The sequence below is a fragment of the Schistocerca serialis genome, chromosome 4, assembly GCF_023864345.2.
Source record: "Schistocerca serialis cubense isolate TAMUIC-IGC-003099 chromosome 4, iqSchSeri2.2, whole genome shotgun sequence".
Lineage (NCBI taxonomy): Eukaryota > Metazoa > Arthropoda > Insecta > Orthoptera > Acrididae > Schistocerca > Schistocerca serialis.
Window position 1 is genome coordinate 800,741,395 of NC_064641.1, and position 24,636 is coordinate 800,766,030.

Below are 24,636 nucleotides of genomic sequence, written 5' to 3' on the forward strand. Positions count from 1 at the left end.
CACTTTTTCTCCACTTGTTTCTCAGAAATGCAGGGGACAGAGGGCAACCACCTGCCACTGCTCTACCCCTGTGGAACACTATCAGTAGAACCTGGAGGTGATCGCCTAAGTGGTGCGTTAGCAGTTGGTGGCATCCATTTGGATCCTGTGCCATCATATCGCACTTGTCCGCATCCTGACATTGAACAAAATTTGAGAGCTATAACAAAAAAAGGACTACCAGAAATGGTTGCCTTTTTTAGCCCATCTGGAGTTCGTTTTGCGGTACCTGTGTTTCGGAAACTGGGGATTGATTTGGCTGCACTCAAGGTTTGTTGACATAATTTTTCTTGAAAAACTGAGTGATTATGTATTAATTTATATAATAGTTGTGTTTGTCTCTAGTGATTATTTCTCCTTGATAAATGAAAAATGTGATTTGCAACTCATTGATTAAATGTGGAGCATTCTTCTGCCATTACATGAAAAATTAAGCACTTGCCATGAATAGAAAAATACTGGGCTTTTTTTCATTAATAATGTAACACCTGCAGTAAGATTACAGTATTATGAAAAGAATAGCTTGCTACTCACCTTATAAAGGGGATGTCACGTTATAGAGAAGGTGTTGTGTTGGCTACAGGCACTGCAAAAATACAGTAAAATGTGAGCTTTCAGCCAAATGGAGTGCTTCTAAAGTAGAAATAGAAGGGGAATGGGAGAGGGGGGGGGGGGGGGGGCAGAGAGAGAGACTAACAGGTGTGCTGGTGGAATAGAAGGCTGTGTAGTGCTGGAGTGGGTGATTAGAACGAGATAGGTGGGTGAAGGGCAGGCAGGGCTTAGCAAACATTGAGGCCAGAGTGGTTAAGGGAATGTAGGATGTATTACTGGAGAGTTCCCACCTGAGCAATTCAGAAAATCTGATGTTGTTAGTTAGGATCCAGATGGCACAGCTTGTGAAGCAGTCATTGAAGTGAAGCAAGTTGTGTTTGGACCACCCAGTTGCTGAATACGCAGCCCTACACAGTGAATGCTTTACAGCCTGAGCCATCTGGATCCTTTCTTCCATCACCAGCTTTTCTGAACTGTGTAGGAGGGAACTCTCCCAGCAATATATCCAATGTTCTTATAACACCCCCAGCCTCAACCTTTGCAAGTCCCTTTCCTTCACACGCCTATCTCCTTCCTTGCTCCCACTCAAGCACTACACTCTCTTCTATTCCACTAACAGACTCACTAGTTTCCCCCTGCTGGCTCAACTTGTATCTTTTTTTCTCTCCTCTACTTCTCTCCTTTTTCACTACGTTCCTCCCCCCTCAAACATCCTGACTGCACCTAGCTACCATACCCTGCCCACCACCATGTTTCTGCATGCTCCCACAAACAGCACTACATCCTCCCCCATGACTATCCTTCTATCCCTTACCCTCCCCGCCCCAGCCTCCTCCTTATCCTCGACACCCAGATTGCTTCTTCCATTGGTGCTTACGTGAATGTGTGTGTGTTATCTGTTAGAACAAGGCCATTTGGCTAAAAGCTCACATTTAGCTGTCTTTTTGTTATGCATGTCTGTGCCTCAACATCTCCACTGTAGGATGAGTAATAATCTGTTCTTTTCTTAATATTGTCTTTATTCCATCCTGGATTTTACAATTTTTAGTGTTTGCTTAAACTTATTCCATGATTTCTTTAAATGACCTTTGGTGAAAACAAAGATGTTTCCTTCACTAAGTTCATGATCAATGGCTTTCCTCATTCCTCAGTTGAGTGAGAAGTGCATCTCTAATAACTTCAGTGTAGACGTCAAACTACATGCGCCATTTCTTCATAATTTTTCCCTATTGTCTTTACATGGCTGCATTACACAGATGTAGCATTTTTAATGCAAGGATGCACTGTATGCTGAGTGACTAACTACTTCTTGACTGCAATAATCAGTGCATGCATGCGTACTGCAAAACGTATGTTCAAGTAGCAATTCTGATTATTTTGAACTGTTTTTGACCAACAGTAACCTCTTTGAGCTGTGAATCATGTCTGGCAGTGGACAGTTGGCAACTGTCAAAATGAGTGTGTGGGTTTTCCTCGAACTACAACTCACTGTCATTTGCACAGCTGGATATTCATTTAATGTTCTGTGGGTGTGCTGTTTAGAATTATCAATTCATCTTCAAATTTTATTTCATGTTGTAGCTAAAGAATAAAAATGTTGGATGTAGCCTATTAAAATCACGAAAGAAATAACTTTGAATAAATTGCCGTGATTACAAGCAGAAAAATTAAACTTTTCATTCATTTATATTGATATCTAATTCTGCAGAATTTATAAACAATATAGTAGATTGGTAGTGTTGGTTTTGATATTTAATTACCCATAAGTGAGAGTTCGTTTACATATATTAAATCAGTTTTCTTACAACTGAAAAGTAAAGATTTCCAGAATAACAAGTGTAACACACAGCACCTTTGTAGAGCTCTGCAAGTTCATTCAACTTATTTCATTCCAGCACAGGTATCACTTTCCTCCCTCTATTACTAACTGCATACAAATCCTAACAGACAATTCTAGATACTTCACTTGATACCGGTTCATGAAACTTTGTCTTTCGCAGGACAGTTGGCGTCTTTCTTCAAGCATCTGCCAGTTGAGGATTTTCAGCATTTCTGTCAGTCTCTTGTGTAAATCATACAAACACATGACCATCTGTCTTCCCTTCTTTGTATACATTCATTATCCTCTGTTGTTCACATTTGGTGTGGGTGCCACACACTAGAGACATTTTCTAAGATAGGACAAGTGAAAGTATCCCTCCTGCTATTCCCATGATTGGGACTATACGATAATTCCATTTCATATCCCCTCATGTTGTTACACCCAGGTGCTTGTATGAGTAGACTGATTTCAAATGTGATTTATTTTATTGATACATATCCTCATAGTACTACATCTTTGCAATAATTTGAAATCGTAGATTGTCACCTGCAAAAAGTGTGAGGTGACTGTTAATATTCCCTACCAGGTCATTAATGTGCAATGTGAACAGAAGGGCTCCCAACACACATCCCTGGGTCCAGGTCTGAAGTTAATCTGCTTCCATTGATGACTCACATTTCCAGATTACATGCTACATCCTTCCTACTTAAACATTCTCAATCCAGTTGTGATATTTGTTTGATGCCCCACATTATTGAACCGCTGTTAATAATGACTGGTGTGGTATGGAGTTAAATGTACGTTAGAAATCCTTCATCCACCTGATTACCTTAATGTGAGAAAAGCTTAAGTTGGGTTTATCATGGCTGAGGCTTTCAAAATCAGTGGTGGTGGCACGTGGGAGGTTATTCTGTTCAAAATATCTCGTGATGTTTAAGCTCAGAATATGTTATATGATTCTACAACAGATGCATTTCATTAATGTTGGACAGCAGTTTTGAAGATAATTTCTGCTACCCTTCTTGTAAACAGTTGTGACCTGTGCTTTTGTCCAGTCACTATGCATAGTTTTCTGTTTCTGGAATCTACAGTATATTATGATTAATATGGGAGGTAACTGCAGATTCAATGTAAACTCTTGACAGCAATTCTATTGAACCCTAGAGACTTGGCTGTACAGGACTGTCAGGACACTAACTTGGGTACCACTGACAAAATGGATCTGAAGCCACGAAGCTTGGTGATGGTGTAAGTCCTATAAGGCAACATACTTTTCCAAACAATGTATGACTTGACAGAGATCTTGTCAGTGGTAGCCGGTTGTCGTGTGCCAATGTGCTACAGCACACTGTGAATATTGCACTAAAATTATACCATTTCTCTTTGAATGTGAATCCAAAATTGCACTAAAATTATGCCATTTCTCTTTGAATGCAAGCCATAAATTGCACTAAAATTATATCATTTCTCTTTGATTTTGAGTCAGAAATTGCACTAAAATTACACCATTTATCTTCAGATGTTTGCTGGTATGCAACAGAAATGAACAAAAACGTGTTTTGTAGTGCTCTCTTCACAATAACTATAATCCAGTGTCAAGTGCTGAATGATGGTCAGCCGTGCTACGATCACCTCAAACGAGGGACGCAGCTGTCTGATTTCAGGTGTATGCTCTGATGTGGCATTATCCCTTCTGGCACTGTGAGTGTTACTTTACTTACAGCACCAAGTCAGTATTTTTCTTTGAAACTGCATTTGGAATATTGCACAACTGTACAGCATGAGGGATTTTTGAGGAACTGTCGTCATAACCACACTGAGGCCAAGTAGTTCAACATGCCAATTGGCAATTTGTGGACCTGAGTTTGATTCCTGCTATTACAAACATCCCCTCTCTTAATGTTGAACTATTAATTGTAGAATTTAAATATATTTGAACAATTCAATTTATGCATGGCAAATTAACGTATGCAATTTAGTTATTATTACTACCCTTGTAGGTCAAAAGGCTACTGGCTAGACAGTGGTAAAAAAAAAAAAAAAAAAAAAAAAAAAAAAAAAAAAAAAAAAAGCGAATATTTGAGGAAATTCAGTATGAAAGTGTTTTCTGTAGACGATCTGCTAAACAGGCTCTTTTCCAGTAGATCCTTGGAGAAGAAAGTGAAATTTAAGAGAGTTAGGGAGGCCTACTTTGAATGTAAATCTAACAACAGAGGGGTGTGGGATGAAGCTCACTGATTTGACTTACGAATCACTGAAAATGTCACAGCACTTGCAAAATATTTTGATCAGCTTCTTAATTGTAGAGAACCAATCCCTAAGTTTGAATACTCAAACATTCATGTGAATCTAGAAAAACATTTACCCTCAACGCTTAAAGAAATTGAAGAAGTTACTAAAATCTGATGAAGCTAGTGGAATACACTCTATTACAGCAGAATTTCTGAAGTTGTCTTTACCAAAAACTAAAAAATAGACTAAAATTAATCTTTGAGAAAATTTGGAAGACAGAGCAATTCCCAAGAGAGTAGAAGGTGGTCTTGGTACATTCACTGCATAAGAGACGCAATAAATAAGATATTAACAATTACAGTGGTATTTCTTTGCAGCCATTTGCATATAACACATTTTCCAAGATTATACTAAACAGAGTAGAAACAACACTGAAGAGTAATTTAGGTGAATATCAAGGTGGTTTTAGGAAGGGCCTGAACAAATATTTAATTTGGAAGTCAGTCATTTGCCACAGAATTTGAATGATGTTCATTGATTTCCAATCGGCCATTGAGTCCATTGAAAGAAACTATAGATAAAATGAAACTATGTAAGTTGAAGCAGCCTGATATCCCTTTCCTAGAATATTTTGCTGAGTGGGCAATAGGAAAAAGTACAATGCTCTCTAAAGCTTTACATGTAGAGTCTGAAGGCCTTTTAAGGAGACGTAATCATGCTGTGGCCGAATGGTTTAATTCATGGACTGGCAGATCAGGAACCTGGGTTCAATTCCCATGGTTGTCAACTCCCCCCCTCTTGCAGTGTTAAACTATTGATCATAAAATTTATATACGTTTAAACAGTTCAGTTATATGTAAAATTAATATACTGGTGGGAGGCCACCACATTGTAGCAAATTGGTAAAATTTAGCATGAGTCGCAACTGGATCTCAGTTGTAAAAGCCAGCATTATGGTTGTTCAGGAAACATTCCATCTTTGAACAATAGCCCTGTCATCCCTCTGGAAAAGCCAGCCATGCAGTAGTTTCTCCATCTGAAAAAGGAGGAAGAAGTTGCTGGATGCCATGTTAAGAGAATACAGAGGGTGAGGCAGCATGGGTGACGATGCTGTGCAGAAGTAGCTGGGGTATTTTGGAACAAAAACACACCCTTTGTAGTGACAGGACAACCTACTGCTTTTAACAGTCGATTGACCAAATGAAACTAGTCTCTGCAGCCGTGTGAGCTGTTTCAAACATTTTTCACTCACTCTTAGTTTTTAAGTGATTTCAATTACTTTTTCAGGTTTTTCAGTTATACATGAACCAAGACTAGGGTTGCCAACTTTTCTGGAAACCAGTGACATATCTTAGTTCAAGGAGAGCTGAATAAAAAGTATATTTCTAAAAATGAAATATTTCCCAAATGTGTGAATTTATTTACCTGAACAGAGAATTTTCATTCTTCTGGGATAAAATATGGGTTTTTGGTTGATGTCAAAAGGGCAACACCCAGCACTACATTATAAACTTGTGTTTAAATAAAGAACAGATTACTTTTTTATTTAAATTTATTGATCCTCCATCTCTATCTTCCTGTTGGCTTGCACCTCTCACTGATAATTCTCTTTCATAAATGCCGAGGTGATGTGACACAAAGCGTGTAATATACCGTTTTTAAAATTGATTGGTGACTTAATCACTTGTTTTTGAGTAAATCCTGTCACTTGTTGGAACAGTTATTATTATTATTATTATTTCATGTGAACTATTTGTCACCACTTGTTAATTTTCTTTAGTTTATATATAGTTTCATAATATTAATCATCCTTTTAGATACTGTGCACCACAGTGAATTTATCTTGAGGATCACTTTTTATCCAGCTGTATATTTTCTTGCATTCCCGTACCACTGAGCATTTTGACATTTTGATTCAGACACAGTGTTTGCTATTAGGCAAACACTAATTCACAGACAAAAAATTGAACTAAAGGCTAGTTAAAGACACTCAGCAAAAATCAAATATCGGAGCGACACTAACAACTCAGAACTAAAAGACATCATAGTCGCCGTTGACTGTATAAAATAAGGCCGATATGTAAACTTTCTTGTGCGCATGGGTGCTATTAGTACCCTCATAACAGGTGACATAAGTTGTTTGCACAATATACAGGGTGTACATAAAGTCCGGGAACACTTTCAATTATTTATTGCACAAGAACTAAACATTGTACAGATGTCATACATATTGCATTTTGAAGAGAAACTCTGAAAGCTTCCCCCCCCCCCCCCCCCCCCCCCCCCCCCCCCCCCAAACATTCGATATGCGAACCATGAGTGAGCCGGCAGACATCAATATGGTAGTAGAATTCTTGCCATACCTTTCCCAGCATGGCATCGTCGACTATGGCAGTCACTTCCCATATTCTCTCCCAGAGCTCTGCTAAATCACGGGGTAGAGGCGGTACACACACCAGACCTTTAATGTGTCCCCACAGAAAAAAGTCACACGGAGTGAGATCTGGTGATCGGGAAGGCCATTTCATGAAGCAGCTGTCTTCTTCTGTAGCATGGCTGATCCATCGATCCGGTAGCTCCGTGTTCAGGTACCCACGAACTTCACGATGAAAATGGAGAGGAGCCCCATCCTGCTGAAACAAGAACAGAGAGTCCAGTTGCATTTGAGGCATCAGCCATCCTGCAACATGTCCAAGTAGGAGTATCCAGTGACAGTGCTTTTGGTGAAGAAGAATGGCCCGTACAGTTTTCGACGTGACAAGGCACAAAAAACATTTACGTAATTCAATGCATTCGTGTGGATGCTTTGTATACCAGGTTCAACAGTTATGCCTGTTCACTTTCCCATTAGCGTGAAAAGTGGTTTCATCGCTAAAAATTAGGTGAGCAACGATGCCATCCCCATCCTCATTCAATTGTTGCAACTGTGAACAAAACTCAAAACGCTTGTCTTTGTCTCGTCATTGAGCTTCTGTACTAGCTTCAATTCAAATGGTTTCATAGACAGCTTCTGTCGCAGGTCTTCCCTCGCTATTTGGACTCCTTATGAATGTCTCTCGCACGCACTTCACATTCACTTCACTCACTCTGGGACGTCCACTTCTCTTTACTGGGCACAAGCAACCCAGAATGAGATTTTCATTCTGCAGCGGAGTGTGCGCTGATATGAAACTTCCTGGCAGATTAAAACTGTGTGCCCGACCGAGACTCGAACTTGGGACCTTTGCCTTTCGCGGGCAAGTGCTCTATCATCTGAGCTACCGAAGCACGACTCACGCCCGGTACTCACAGCTTTACTTCTGCCAGTATCTCGTCTCCTACCTTCCAAACTTTACAGAAGCTCTCCTGCGAACCTTGCAGAACTAGTACTCCTGAAAGAAACGATACAGCGGAAACATGGCTTAGCCACAGCCTGGGGGATGTTTCCAGAATGAGATTTTCACTCTGCAGCGGTGTGCGCGCTGATATGAAACTTCCTGGCAGATTCATTCTGGAAATTTCCCCCAGGCTGTGGCTAAGCCATGTCTCCGCAGTATCCTTTCTTTCAGGAGTGCTAGTTCTGCAAGTTTCGCAGGAGAGCTTCTGTAAAGTTTGGAAGGTAGAAGACGAGATACTGGCAGAAGTAAAGCTGTGAGTACCGGGCGTGAGTCGTGCTTCGGTAGCTCAGATGGTAGAGCACTTGCCTGCGAAAGGCAAAGGTCCTGAGTTCGAGTCTCGGTCGGGCACACAGTTTTAATCTGCCAGGAAGTTTTACAAGCAACCCGTCCTCACGAATTTGTTGTGCCAGTGGTAAATGGACTTCCTTGTTGGTGGCTTCTTACCGTACTTGGTTCTAAATATCCATTGAACAGCTGTAGCACACTTGTTTTTGTCGAACGCCAGCACACAGAAAGCTCGCTCCGCACATGAACTCTTCATGTTTGCGACTAGCCCTGGCTATCAGCAAATTACCAAACTATGCTGTGGTGGTATAAAAAAGAAAAAAAAACCTTTCATGGTGTCTCTTCAAAATGACATATGTATGATACCTGTGCAATGTTTGGTTCTTGTGCAATAAATAATTGAAAGTGTTCCCGGACTTTATGTTCACACTGTATTTATCTCCCACACAAATAAATAGCTGAATAAATGATTTAGAGCTCAATTCAAGTGATTTTTAATTAACAGGCATCATCACAGCTTTTCGTTACAATCAAATGCATACCATTGCTAAAGTTTGGCAATGGTCCTGTCTTCTCCATGTACTCCCAAGGGAACTTCCCAATTAACTTTGTAATCCAAACAAAACTCCAACTTAATTACTTGTGTGTTTATTATATTTGGGACACCTTAATTCTCAGCAGTACATTAATCAGTTTTAATTGATGAAAAGACTTAGTCTATACAGTACATAATTAAATGAACGTATATACTGCTTACTTTAACAATATTATGAAAAAGATGACTGTTACACATTGAGCTTTCAGCCAAACCTTTCTTCAGAAAAAAAACACACACACACACACACACACACACACACACACACACACAAGCAGGCCTCCCCGCACGCACACATGACCGCTATCTACAGCCACTGAGGGCAGAATGCAACACTCTTGAAAGCTGTTAGAGTTTGAAGAATGAATATGTGGTTCATTGGATAGAAAAATTGCGTACTTATTTCATTTGAAAAAGAAGAATGAATCATTCATCAGTATGCAAAACTGCAGCAGACTTTGTTGATTATTTTCATTTGATTGCTCCCACGGACTAGTTTAACTGAAAAGAAATAAGCGAATAATAATCTAACCAATACATAAAACTACAACTGGCTCAAAACACCCACAAAATAGCAGCCCAAGGTGTTGGAAGTAGCAGTTGGGTCCACTATGACATCATCTGCTATGGTCAGGCTGGAAATTGGGGAACAGACCTTGGTCCCAGAGAGCTGTCGGAAGTGGGCCCACATGACGCAGGAGAGACAGGAACTATTAAAAGAACTAGTAAATGAAATCCAGCTTGCTTTTGTACTAGCCTGAAGAATGCAGCGACACTGCCCACACAACTTCTTATAACAAATACAGTTTCCCATCATAGGATTATATTTAAAAATGTGGAGAGCAGATGTTCCCATCACTACCCCTTGGACAACCAGCAGCAACATTTTGTCTTGATGGCCTCCAATAAGCTCATTGTGTGATGTCAATAGCTTGTGACGGTTTGCCTCTTACAAGCATAATCTTTTGGCACTCAGCATCACCTTGTACTTTTATGATTGGGTCTTTTTCCTTTTTTGGTGGTGATGAATCCATGTTTCCACTACTTGCTTTGCTGCTTTTTTTGGGCTCATTGTTGTTGAGTAGTTAAAGAAGTCATCTGGATTTGTCTGAAACAGCTGTAACATTTCCAGTACCCGTCAGGTTAGCCAAGAGCGCTAATGGGCTGCTTCCTGGATTCAGGTAGACGCACCAGCCCCGGATCAAATCCGCCCGGCGGATTGACGACGAGGGCTGGTGTACCAGCCAGTCTGGATTTGGTTTTTAGGTGGTTTTCCACATCCCCTTAGGTGAATAGTGGGCTGGTACCCATGTCCCACCTCAGTTACATGACACTCAGACATTTGAAACACTATTTCATGATTTACACTAGACGCAGACAGCAGGGGTACACTGATTCCATCCCAGGGGGCACAGGATGGAGGCAGGAAGGGCATCCGGCCACCCCTTCAAATTAACCATGCCAAGTCCAATTGTAACCATGCTGACCCTGCGGAAACTGCGGGACAAGGCACTAGCTAAAGAAGAAGGAGAATAAGAATAAGAAGAAGCTGTAACATTTCCACTGCTGCCTCGGTGCAGTAGTCATTTAGAACGGCTGTGAGCAGCTGTGGAACACAGTAGGTGGCACCCTTTGTCATATTCAAAATGTCACACAAGATATTGAAAACTAATCCATAACTGATATTCACTTTTTCCACTGCTAAGTTGACTGTGATACACCTATCTTTGAGCATGGCCTCCACTTTTCTTACAGTTCCCATTTCTTTGCATAGGGATGGTTTGTCACTTAATTCTTCGTCATTGGTCTTGTTTGACCACACTGGTAGCACCTGCACCTGCCTAACAATTGTGTCATGTAACTATTTACTGTTGCTATACACTTCCATCAACTCAGCATGGATTGTTATAGTTTTGTTCCCCTTCAAATGGAGAAAACAAATTACCACACGATACTCCACATTATCAATGGACTGCATCATTTAGTTTTGGCTTCTCTAGTGGCATGGGTAGAGTGTTGTTGCACAGGGATTTGAACATGTACCAGGTCTGCATACGTGTACCTGCAAACAGTCAAAAATGAAATATGTAACTTTATTTTTACGAAGTGATAATCGGACTTTAATGATTACCCATCTACTACCACCTTGCCTTTCTTCTGCATGAGAGCAGAATTTCTCTCTACATCAGTCATTGATCATTTCATGCATTGTCCTCTGCCAAAAGTGCACTTCATTAAGTATTTCTCTGTGTAGAACCCTGTGCTTTGTTTTACATCTATTGTGAAGTTGTTACTGTTTACTCAGGTCCTCTCATCATGAACTGCTGTACTAGGTACATATTTATTGTGTACTTTGTCAGCTATTCCTTTAAACTGGAGTCACAGTTTCTCACATGCTCCTGTCAATAAGTAAATGTTTGAATTTCCACTTTGAGATGATATACTTCTGCATCTTTATCTAGGTTAATGAACATGTAATTATTTCTTCTTGGTTTAGTTGTCCTTTGTACTGTGGTAATTATTGTTGCTACAACTGCCTCATCATCACTGATGCCAGTTTGAGGACAAATCCAAAGATGTCAAGTCTGTTTGTTGCTATTAAAAATAATATATTGCATTCATGAGTAGTTTTATAAATTATCTGTTCGTAGAAATTTTTGGAGAAGCCATTTAGTACTATTTCGCAGCCTGCCGTGTCTCACCCAACACTTATGAAACTGTAAATATGCCAACTTACCAATTAATTGGATGATTAAAGTCTCCTTATGATGACAGTATGATTAGGCAACATACAGTGATCAGCCAGAACATTATGGCCACCGACCTACTATCGATATAAATCCATCTGGTCGATTGCAGTGTCACCAGGCGAGAAATGACTTCTAGTAAGACAAGTGCATGGTGCATGTAGTATCTGTGAGTGTGCTGTCCATGTGTAGAATGGGGAAAGCATGTGATCTATCTGAGTTTGATGGAAATCAGATTGTGATGGCCCAGAGGCTTGGTACGAACATTTTGAAAGCTGCATGATTTGTCAGGTATTCAGGGAGTGCTGTGGTGAGTGTCTTCAACAAGAGGTGAAACCATGTCCACATGTCCCCCACAAGAGGCTCACCACTATTTGCTGAGTTCGTGCTTGGCAACAAGGGGTCCCCAACCTTCGTAGCATCTTTTCCCTTACGTGCTGTAAATCTATCCGCTTGCTATTCTTTTTCCCCTCCCTTGGGGAACATGTGTAGGATATTTTTGGAAATGTGTTCAGCATTTTCAGTAGCCTGACATCAGAATAGTACCTCCACTGTTTTTTAGTTCTTTTTTTCTTTCTTTGTTCCCCTTCTCCCATCCTTCCTCCACTTCAACGTTAGAGATTTTTATTCTTCCTCCCTGTGCACTCCTGAAGACTGCACACACATCTGACATGTAACAGGCGACTGGGTAACGCATAATTCCCAGCCACAGGTTGACAGGTAGGATTCGCATGTATCCCCTGGCACAGGTGAGGCCCAGGGAAGGGTGATTGTCTGAGCTGTTACCTTCTCAAATTGCCAATTGATCCTTCTGTCAGGTGTTCAGGTGGCATAACCATGTGAGCAATCACCTAAGCCAAGTGAGCCCGCCTCTGAGGGGGCGAGAGGGGCAGAGGAGAAGGGGCCTCCAGTTGGAACGAGTGTGCCATCGGATATGCTGGCAGTCGTGGAGAATTTTCTCGCAATGAGCCAAACATCATATTCTCAGTCTGCGTCTACTAAATGTAAATGGAATGAGGCTAACAATTCAAAGACTCTCCCAGCTGCTCCTTGGTTCCTCATGGTTTACATACTGAAGACAGTCAGTCCTTTGGTATGGTTAATCCATTTATTATTCAGAAAGGTGTTGATGCAATTTCTGGCCCTGTGAAATCCTGCTCTTGTTTACAAAATGGCACTTTGTGGGTTTTGGAGACTACATGTGATTCTCAAGTACAACAACTGCTTGCAGCTTCACTCCACCAAGGCTATCCTGTTCATATCGAGCCCCATTGAACACCAAATCCTTTGCGTGGTGTTATTTACACTAGGCTGCCTGATGGTCTGACCAAGGGAAAAATCCAGACTTACCTTTCTGATGAGAGTGTCATTGCAATCCGTCAGACGATGAAAAAGGCAGATGCATCCGTGGCACCCACTCACACTCTTTTTCTCACATTTGATAGAGTAGTGCTCCCATCAAAGTTCAAAGCTGGCTATGAAGTTATCAAAGTCTGAACCCAATGTACTGCTACCAGTGTCATAGTTACAACCACACTCAAATGTCCTGTCGACACCTGGCCAAATTTGCAGCCTGTAATAGGGATGCTCATATGCACTGTATCAATTGCAATGGCAACAATGCAACCTCCTCACAACCATGATGAGCGGGCTGTCCAGGAGATCCAGGTGAAGGAAAAAGTGCCTTACCATGTTGCTGCAAGTTGTTGGCTATTTGGAAACTGTGTTTTACCATCTGGCACTTAACAGTATTGTTCTTGCTACATCTCACTCGACGAAGGACAAGGCCATGCAGACACGTGACCTCAAATTCAGCACCTCGGTTGTAAAATTGCCCAGTGTCACAGTAGCATCCCCATCTCCTTCTCCTCCAGCTGTGCAACAAGCCACCAAATTTTCGCCTCACATGGCGAACTCACCTGCCACACAAGAAGCAGCCAGAAAAGACAGTAGGAATGCTCCCGCAAAAAATTTTTACATCCCTCCAGCCAGCAAACTTCAGAATCATCTAACAACCACAAAGGCTCCAAGAAATCAAACAAAGGCAAATGGTCTTCTCCTTCATTGACATGGAGATTCTCTTCAATGGTGTCACCATTTGATACCTTCCTTGTCGTTGGTGCACATCACCAATTGTTTTTCTGCCCTGCACTCTGCAGACCGACCAAGGGAAAATGCCAATGCCTCTGTAGATCTCATGGAGCAGGATCCTCCAGCCCCTGTGCCCTGTAGCAGAGACGTGCTCTCCACATTTTTAACTATCATCCTATGATGGCAAACTGTATTTGTTATAAACAGTTGTGTGCGCAGTGTCGCTGCATTCTTCAGGCTAGCACAAAAGCAAGCTGTATTTCATTTACTAGTTCTTTTAATAGTTCCTGTCCCTCCTGCGTTATGTGGGCCAACTTCCGACAGCTCTCTGGGACCAAGGTCTGTTCCCCAATTTCCAGCCTGACCATAGCAGATGATGTCATAGTGGACCCTACTGCTACTTCCAACACCTTGGACTGCTATTTTGTGGGTATTTCGAGCTTCACCCACTATCACTGTGCTTTCCTCCATCGGAAACAAATGGTGAAGGCTCGGGCAATACCCTTCTCTTCCAAGAATTGTGACTGTTACAATGCCGCATTTACTAGGGGGAAGCTAGATCATACTCTCACTTCATCCCGATCCTTCGCCCCAGGGCCAGACGATGTTCACACTGATTCCTTGCAGAACCTTTCTCTTGCAGGCAAGACTTTCTCCTTCATACATATAATCACATCTGGGCAGAGGGCACGTTTCCCAGATGCTGGGGTGAAACCACTAAGCCCAGTAAGGATGAACACCTTCCTTCTAGGTACCGCCCCATTTTCTGACAAGCTGTGTTTGCAATGTGATGGAACGTATGATTTATGACCAGCTGGTATGGTGGCTGGAATCTTGCAATTTGCTAACCACTGCACAGTGCGGATTTCGAGTGTGCCATTCTGCAGTTGACCATCTCTTCACTTTGTCAACCCTTGACAGGAATGGTTTTCTGTGGAAATACCAGACTATGGCCATGTTTTTTGATTTGGAGAAAGCCTACTATGACACCTGCTTGAGGACTGGTATCCTCTGTACTCTCTCACCTGCCCCGTTTCCTTCAGAAATTTTTAAAAGACAGTGTTTTCAAGTTACATGTTGGTTCTGCCCTGTAGGAAACCTTTATCCAGGAAAACTGTGCGCCTCAGGATCCAGTTTGGAGCGTCACCCTCTTTCCTATCGCCGTTAATCCTATTATGGCTTGTCTCCTTTCAGGCACCTCAGGCTCTCTTTTGGTTAATCATTTTGCCATATGTTGCGTTCTCCATGGACTTGCCTTCTTGGGCAGCGTCTGGAGCGTTGTCTCGATTGTCTTTACTTGTGGAGCATCGACAATGGCTCTCATTTTTCCACTGAGAAAACCGTTTGTATGAATTTCTGGGAGCACTTTGGGTTTCTTCCACCATCTTTACATCTTGAGCCTGTTGCTCTTCCGTTTGCTGCAACTACCAAATTCCTGGGGCTTATGCTCGATAGAGAACTTTCTTGGTCCTCCCACATATCTTACCTGGCCGCCCGCGCCATACCTGTTCCTCAATGTCCTACGTGTCCGTGGCTGTACTCCCTGGGGAGCGGATCAGACCACCATCCTCCATTTGTACCGATCCCTCTGTTTGAAACTAGACTATGGGTGTTTCATTTATTCATCTGTACGTCCATCCATCTTACACCGTCTCTATACAATCCACCATCGTGGCATCCATTTGGCCACTGGCGCCTTTTACACGAGCCCAGTTGGGAATCTATATAAAGAAACTACTGAACTACCTCTGTCATACCAATGTAACGTTCTCCTCAGTGGATACACATGCCATTTGTCTGCCATGCCTGGCCACCCATCCTATGCCTCCTTCTTCGATGAATCCCTTGACCGCTAGTATGGTGTGCAACCCTCTTCTCTGTTACCTCCTGGAGTTCACTTTTGGCTGTTGCTTTGGCAGCTTAACTTCACACTACCTCCACTTCCCCAATGGATGTGAACGCTTCACTACATTGGATTCATGTGGTGGCCTGTGTTCACCTTGGACTTCATTCGCTTCCTAAGGACACTACTCCAGACTAGCTGTATCACTGTAAGTTTCTTGACCTTCACAAGGAACTTCACAATAGTACCTTTGTGAACACTGATGGCTCTCGAACTGAACATGGTGTCACATGTGCCTTCATCATTGGTACCGACAATTTTTGGTATCGGCTTCCAGAACACTGCCCTGTATTTACAGCAGAGCTCTTCGTGCTGTATCAGGCCACACAGTACATCCAGCGACACAGGCTTTTCAATTGTGTCATTTGCTCCTACTCTCTCAGTGCCCTTCAGAGCCTGTGCGTGATGTAGACTGTCCATCCCTTAGTGGAACAGGTTCAGGAAAGCCTTCACATGCTCACTCTTGATGGAGTCACTGTGACGTTTATGTGGGTTCCTGGTCACATCAGTGTGACAGGAAATGAGACCTCTGAGTCTGTTGCCCAAGACTCAGCCTGCTGGTTCTTCCATTCTCTTCAATGATCTCTGTGTTGCCATCTGTCAGCAGGTGGTGTTACTTTGGCATCACCACTGGTCTTTCCTTCATGGGAACAAGCTCTGGGGAATTAAACCTCACCCAGCAACTTGGCTGGCCTCCCCTCGCCGCAAGGAGATCATTTTACCTAGGTTGCGTATTGGGCACTGTCATTTTAGCCATCGCCATTTGTTAAGCGATGAGCCCCCACCACTTTGTGCTCATTGGCATCAACCTTTGACAGTTTGCCATTGCTGGTGGAATGCCCTTTTTTTACCACTTATGTACTAATTTATCTTTGCCGTCTGAGTTATCGGCCATTTTACCAATCGACATACGGGTGTCTACCACATTTTACGATGTATCTGTCATAACAATAAGATGGAGGACATTTAATCTTTAGTTCAGGACCTCCATTATCTCTGTGGCTTATTTTGTGGACCTTTCTCCAAAAGAAAGTCCCTGTTTTTATCTGTCTTTCCTTCTGTTGATTGGGCATAATGTGTAGTTGCTTTTAACTTCTTTTTCATCTTTGTGTTCTACGGTTCTGACGTGGGCGCCTAGTTGTTTTTGTGCCCTAAAACAAAACAAAACAAAACATCCAGACATCGTGAGGTTGGGCGGCCACCCCTCATTACAGATATCAGATGTCATAGGCTGGGCAGATTGGAAAACAGGGCAGGCAGCAAAGTGTGGCGGAACTAACATCAGACTTTAATGCTGGGCAACTGCAAGTGTCTGAACACACTGTGCACTAAAGACTCCTAACGATGGGTTTGCACAGTTGACAACCCATGCGTGTGCCAGTGTTAACACCACGACATTGGCAACTTTGAGTGAAATGGGCATGTGAGCATTGGCACTAGAAGTTGGCGCAGTGGCAGAGCATTGCATCATCTGATGAATCCCAATACCTTCTTCTATACTGCGGGATGAAGACAAGTTGGCAGCAGCTCCATTATGCTCTGGGGAACATTCACACGGGTCATACATGGGTCCAGTGTAGCTCGTGTGAGGCACCATGATGGCCGATGAGTATCATACCCTGGTTGCAGACCATGTACACCCCATCCCGAGGATCATGTTTCTCGATGGCAGTGTCATTTTTCAACAAGATAATGTGCCATGTCGCAAGGCCAACAGTGTGGTGGAGTGGTTTGAAGAACACAGTGGCGTATTCCAATTGATATTCTGCCCCCCCCCCCCCCCCCCCCCCCCCCCCCCACACACACACACACACACACACACACACACACACAACTCGCCAAATCTGAATCTGATCAAATACATCTGGGATGTGATTGAATGTCTCGTCAGAGCTCATCGTCCCCCTCACTGGAATTTATGGGAACTAGGTGACTTGTGTGTGCAAATGTGGTGCCAACTCCATCCAACGACCTACCGAGGCCTCATTGCTTTACTACCATGATGTGTTGCCACAGTTACAGGGTGACAAGTATTGAAGTACATGAAAAAAATGTAAATTAGTTACAAACGAAGGCAAGTGCAGACTTTATTTCCCATGTAAACATCACTACAGATATTTTGATTTATGTTACGATATGTTCGATAAGCCTGCCATCATTGGCGATGATGTGGCGCAGACAAATAGCAAAATTGTGCATCATCCGTTGAAGTATCGGAACATCGATGCTGTTGATGACCTCCTGAATGGCTGTTTCCAGCTCAGCAACAGTTTTGGGTTTATTGCTATTCACGTTATTGTTAACATAGCCCCACAAAAAGGAGTCACATTTGTTCAGATCATGAGAATATGGTGGCCAATCGAGGCCCATGCCAGTGGACTTGGGTACCCCAGAGCCAGAATGCGGTCCCAAAGTGCTCCTCCCAGACGTCAAACACTATCCTGCTTCAATGGGGTCGAGCTCTGTCTTGCATGAACCACATTTTGTTGAAATCAGGGTCACTTTGGGTAATGGGGATGAAATCATCTTCCAAACCCTTGATGTACTATTCGGTAGTCACTGTGCCATCAAGGAATATCATATTTATTATTCTGTGACTGTACATTGTACCCCACACAGTCACTCGTTGAGGGTGAAGAGACTTCTCGATGGCGAAAAGCAGATTCTCAGTCCCTCAGATGCACCAGTTTTGCTTTTTGATGAACCCATCCAAATGAAAGTGGGCTTCATTGGTAAACCAAACCATATGCACATACTAATTCCCATCATGCCCCGTGGCCGTGCAGTTTGAAAGTCCTAATGCAAACCGTTCAGAAGCTGCGACGATTTTATTTCATATAGTTCAGTAATTGTCATCCTGTATCTGTGTCTAAGGTGGTCATACCAGATATTAGGTAGGTGGCCATAATGTTGTGGCTCATCAGTGAATGAATTAGTGAGTTGCACTATAAAAGTTTATTCCCACCCCATATAATGATTCTTGACCAAGCTGTCTCACATCCAGCTCCATTTCTATCTTGTTGGATTTGAGTTTGTTTACTGTGATGAACAAAACTCTTCCATTTCCTGTTAGCTTATTCCTTTGGTGTAATTTAAATTTACCCCAAAAATCTTACTGCTGTCCAGGTTTTGGCCAGCATTCTGTGCATAGTATTTTATGAACTTCTGGCAGTTTCCGGTGATTAAGGGTGGCAGTGAGGTACTGGTGTGCAAGACTCACACTCCCCCTTGGCTATCGAACTTACTTGGAGTTGCTTCACTGATCTTCTTTTCAGGATAGCCGGCTGCAATGTCCTGCACAGCTCCTTCTCCGAAGATAAGCTGCTACTTTTGATCAATTTCTTATGCTTTTAAAATAACTGCTTACACTCGAGAATACTTTGAACTCAACCTCACTGTATTTTCATCACACATAACAGTGTTCATGCAACTGAAATATTTTTTGTAAGCTCGACACCTACCGGTCTGTCAGAAACTATCACATTCATTTTTCCATTAATACATTCTACAAATATCTCCAAGTCTAACGAGACAACTCTCTGGACCTTACGAAGGTAAGAGAATAAATGAATAAGTAATTGTCTCTTCTCTTCTTTCAACACCATTCAAATGTTCACACAATAATGTTTGATGTCGCACGGAGTAAGGTGCATTTATTCCTTGAGCTGGACGTGTAACATCGTAGGCGGGTTCGGCGACCACCTGCCCATGCCGATCATCCATCCGATACACGTCCGTCCTGCACACATGTAATTGTGGTGCAGCAGATACAGTTCTACTTTACCACACTCATTTATAAAATAACGCATGTTTGATATGGTGGAAATACGAGGGCCTCTAGAATTTACCCCGAAATTCTCGAGGCACTACATATCCCTCCCCTTAGCTCGAACACACGATATTTTATACATGTTCATTATGTACATCAATATTGTATTCATATAATATTACTTTACGTTTCCATCAATGTATATGACTTTTTTTTTTTTTAAAGCCATCGGGTTCTTTATATATAGTTCTATTTGCTTTTCCATGTTAATACCATTATAATCATGGACCTTTTGATCAATGTAAACTTTGTAAGGACAAGAATCTTTCTGTTCCATTTCCAATCATAAACTCCAAGTGTGCATAACCCAAGCGTATGCAGTTATTTGCCCGTACTTCGTGTACTACTTTTTCTAAGTATGGACTCATTCAATGCCTTTTACAATCTGGAGGAACTCTGGGTAAATAAAGGTGTTCTTTTCAACACATGTAACTTCACACAAACATAACAATGTGAGTGGAAAAAAGAATTCAAATTTACCAGAATAATGAAGCTTCCTGGCAGATTAAAACTGTGTGCAGGACAGAGACTCGAACTCGGGACCTTTACCAGAATAATCTCTACAAAATGTGTGACTTGTCACGATACTGCCCTTTTCCTTTGGCACAGTACCTATACCTCACATACGGGTTGATACTATGAAAGCACTTCCTCCTTGCATTTTGGTAGGTACGCCTCTTTAAACAAATTCCTAATATACTATGGTACAGGTCAATCCCCTTCTTGGTGCTCGTGCCCGCACAGTATAGGTCAGCCTTTCTTGGGTGTGCCTACCTGCCCTTTTCCATCCAATCTATGCTGGCTGCATCCTCCTTCTCCTTCCTGAGTGGGCTGCATAGTTCATTGCCCTAGCATACATCTTTATGTACCCCAGAATTCGAATACAGAGAAATTAACATCCTACTTCGCTCCTTACCACTCGCTTCTCAATACTTTCTTTAACCCTTTAGAGTCCTCCACCATTACTCTTCCATTTGGAAATGTTATTTAATACACACACACACACACACACACACACACACCTACTTAATCTCCGCTTGTCCCATTATCCTACAATTTGTCAGATCAGTAGTTAGGCTGACATCAATTCTATCCACTTAAGTGTACAGTGTAGCATAATGAACCACAATATGTTCCTCCTCCTCTCATGTACACATACTAGTGTAACACAGTCTTCATAACCATAAATTCTCTTAGCTCTTACATATATAAATATACCCCTGTACATACCTTTACGTGATGTGGAACCATGACCTCACATAACCAGGTGCACATACCTATCATTATGTACACACTATTCACCCTCCAACACATGACGGTTCCCTCATTATTTTAAACTGCACTCTTCCTGTTTGTGTCTTTGTGTTTCATTGTGTGTATGCGTATGGGTAATCGTGTAGCCTGATTCACGCTCCTACTTATACTCTGCTTGTCCCCTTATCCTACAATTCGTCAGAACAGTCGTTAGACTGACACCAATTCTGTCCACTTAAGTATACAATGTAGCATAACGAACCACAATATGTTCCTCCTCCTCTCGTGTACACATACTAGTGTAATACAGTCATCATCATAACCTTAAATACTCTTAGCTCTTACATATATAAATATATCCCTGTGCATACCTTAGGTGGTGTGGAACCATGACCTCACATAACCAGGTGCACATACCTATCACTATGTACACACTATTCTCCCTCCAACACATGACGGTTCCCTCATTATCTTAAACTGTACTCTTCCTGTTTGTGTCTTTGTGTGTATGCATATGGGTAGTCATGTAGCCTGATTCTTCGACCAGCTTATGAAAAATAAGTTGAAAGTCGTAGAAAACCACGGAAATTGAGAAAGACTTGATAGAAGTGGGTGCATATGGACAGAGGGAAAGATAGACTGGTACTCAAAAGAGAAGTAAGGAAGGGAAAAGTAGAAATGGTTGCTAAGATTGAAGAAGAGAAAGAAGTTAGCCCGAAAGACAGGAAACTCTTCCCACCCCCCTTCCCCAGGATCCCCACTTTACCGGTACGTGAGTGAGACATCCCAGATGTCATCAAAATCATAATGTCCTTCAAAAATCCAAAATCTGCGGGTTGGGATGAGGTCCCCACTGAAATAATAAAAATAGTCCGTCACAGTATTACATATCCACTCTCTTTCATAATCAACCAATCTTTTGATGAGGGATGTTTCCCAGATAGATTAAAATATGCAGAAGTTCGGCCCATACATAAAAAAGGCAAACAAGATGAATTGGGCAACTATAGGCCAATCTCACTGTTACCAATTTTCTCAAAAATATTTGAAAGAGCTGCATGTGATCAGATTGAAAATCACAATTCATCTAACAGCATTATCTTAGGCAGTCAATATGGTTTCAGAAAAGGCCGCAGCAGCACAATCCATGCAATAAATGAATTAGTCACAAAAGTCAGCAGATGTCTTGATGATAGAATGTGTGTGTCAGGCATCTTTTGTTACCTGTCCAAAGCCTTCGACACAGTAAATCATGACCTGCTTCTCCAAAAATTGGCACGCTATGGTTTTCAAGGAAAATCTCTTAGCTGGATGTCATCATACTTGGCAAACAGAAAACAAAGAGTACTTTTTAACATCAACGGCAAGAAATTTCTCTCTGGCCTGAAAAACACTCAATTAGGTGTTCCACAAGTTTCAATATAGGGGGCACTGCTTTTTCTGTATTATATTAATGATATGCCATGTTAGGTCCAGTCTGATACTATCCTCTATGCAGATGACTCAACAGCTGTAGTCGGTTGTAAAAATGAGGTAGACCTAATTTGTCATATTGAACAAACACTTGGGGAAGTAGAGGCATGGGACTAAAACAATAAATTGACATTAAATTTTACAAAAACAGAAATTGTTGATTTTACCACAAAACAATCTGCACAGTCTATATGTGAAATAAGGTATATGGACAAAAAATTAGAGACTGCAGACTGTGTCAAATTCCTTGGCGTGTTAGTCAATAAAAACCTGTTATGGAGTCACCATGTGGACAACATACTGGGTCGACTGAATAGCCTTGTATATATTATGAATATCTTGTATAGTATTACTGATTTAGCTGTAAGAAAAACTGTATATAATGCATATTTTGTTTCAGTCATTAGGTATAGTATAATTTTCTGGGGGTCTGAAAAAACAAATTTACTTAGAGCTTTTAGACTACAAAAAAGAATCATCCGAGCAATGGTGGGAGCAAAAGCAAAGCAACATTGCAAACCTTTATTTGTAAAACTAGATCTAATGAGCATTCCAAGCATATACATTTATGAAACTCTCACTTTCACAAAAAGAAACCCACAACTTTTTGAGGGCAACTTCTTCTTGCATCAATATGATACTAGATATAGAACGAGCTACATGTTACCCACCCACCGTTTAAAATCATGTGAAAAAACCCCATACTATATGGGCATGAAATTTGTAAATAAAATAAGGAAAGATATGGATGACCCAAATGTAAAAGGTACCAAAAGAGACCTGGAAAAATATCTGAAAGATAAATGTTACTTTAGTGTAGAAGATTTCATGAATGGCAACAATGCATTATAATTGTAATTAAAATACCTCTTTGAAGATGTTACACCATATATATTATTAGTTTATTGTCTATTTTTAGTATTATTATATACAGTGTAAAACTGACAAGTCACCTATGTCACAATCTTTGATTGTATAAGGCATGTTATGTGATAATAAAAATAAAATTGAATTGAAAAGATCACTTATTACTACCTCCACAGAAAGCAGTATGACCTTGATATCAACCATGCTTGTCCACAGCGTCTAGATGATTATGCCCAAGTACTAAGCTATATGACAGTGTAAGAGGAATAAAATAGAATACAGGATAGTATAAGACTTGAAGATAATTTGATGTAAGAAAACGAATATGGAAGTAACACCAAACCCAACTTGGGATCCGATGGTCATCACTCCGCCCGTTAACACAGAATGTTAATGTCCCTGGGGAATGATGTGACTCCACCCGGATCCCATGGATCTGCTCTTAACATCACTTGAGCAAGTGCAGACCAGCACTTCTTATTACATTTTGTGTGAAAGTCTCCCCTCAACAAAACAATTACCACTTTACTAGCGAACACTACATTCTGTGAAGCTACCCCGTTCTCTGTCTTATTCTGGATAAGTTTAAATTCCGTCCACAAATCGTCTATGCCTTTTTTAGTATCATCAAGTTCTGAAGCTAAACATGGTGGAATGTTGTCTGTGTTTACCCTTTCAGCAACTTTCGGTCGATTAATTCCTCTACCTGTTCCTCCAGACTGCTTATATTTATGGTGTCTTTCATTAAAATTTCTCTCTACTACATCTACATGTGTGTTGACCCCTGAAATTTGCGATTGGACAATAGTGATCAGTTTGTCTTGTCTTTCAATGGTATCTTTTAAGGTATATAATCTCTGTTTCACTGCGTCGAATGTAACATTACACACACTTTGAAATGACCCTAAGTTCTCATTAAACTCAGGCTCTATATTGGTACACTTGTCCTCAATATCAAATTCTAATTTCTGGGTCAACTTCTGAAATTGATGATCCTGCTTTTGGTTAAAGTCCGTAAACATTTGATTCATTTGTACAGGTAAAGAATTACTTAATTCATTCTTTAAATGTACTCGTAAATTTTCCACTTTATCATTAAACATCTCAAATTTAGAATTTAAAGCTTCACTCTGTGCTTCTAACTTTTCACTTAAAGTAGTACTTATTTCATTTCTCAAAGACTCAATTTGAGCAGTTAAAGTTACACTCTGTGCTTCTAACTTTTCGCTTAAAGTAGCACTCTGTGCTTCTAGTTCTTCATTTAAAGTATTAATCACAGAGTGCAACTTCAGACTTCGTCCCTTAATTAAATTTGCTACTTCAGTCCAGTCTGGCGTGACCTTGGTCACTGTCATCGCCATGTCTGGTCCTACAGTTTCTGTAGGTTGTTGTTCCTCCTCCACTGTCCTACTTTTCTTTGATCTTGTGATCATTTAAAAAAAACTTACCTCTGTAAATAATGACCACCCTAGTTTACATTCAGATAGTTATTATCTTGAGCTCACCTGGCAGGCTGCATCGGTGAGGTGTAGATACTGCACCAGTGTACCACAGGGGCGCCGGCAGTGTC

The 24,636-nt window shown here is 41.3% G+C and overlaps 1 protein-coding gene across 1 annotated transcript in view; it reads left to right on the top strand.

Moving 5' to 3' along the window:
* Positions 1-24,636, top strand: part of LOC126473395 (uroporphyrinogen-III synthase-like) — a 32,987-nt gene that overhangs the window by 2,602 nt on the left and 5,749 nt on the right. Inside the window, exon 3 of the mRNA XM_050100404.1 lies at positions 26-309. Coding sequence (XP_049956361.1) covers positions 26-309 — 284 coding nt within the window. The remainder of the gene's footprint in view (positions 1-25; positions 310-24,636) is intronic.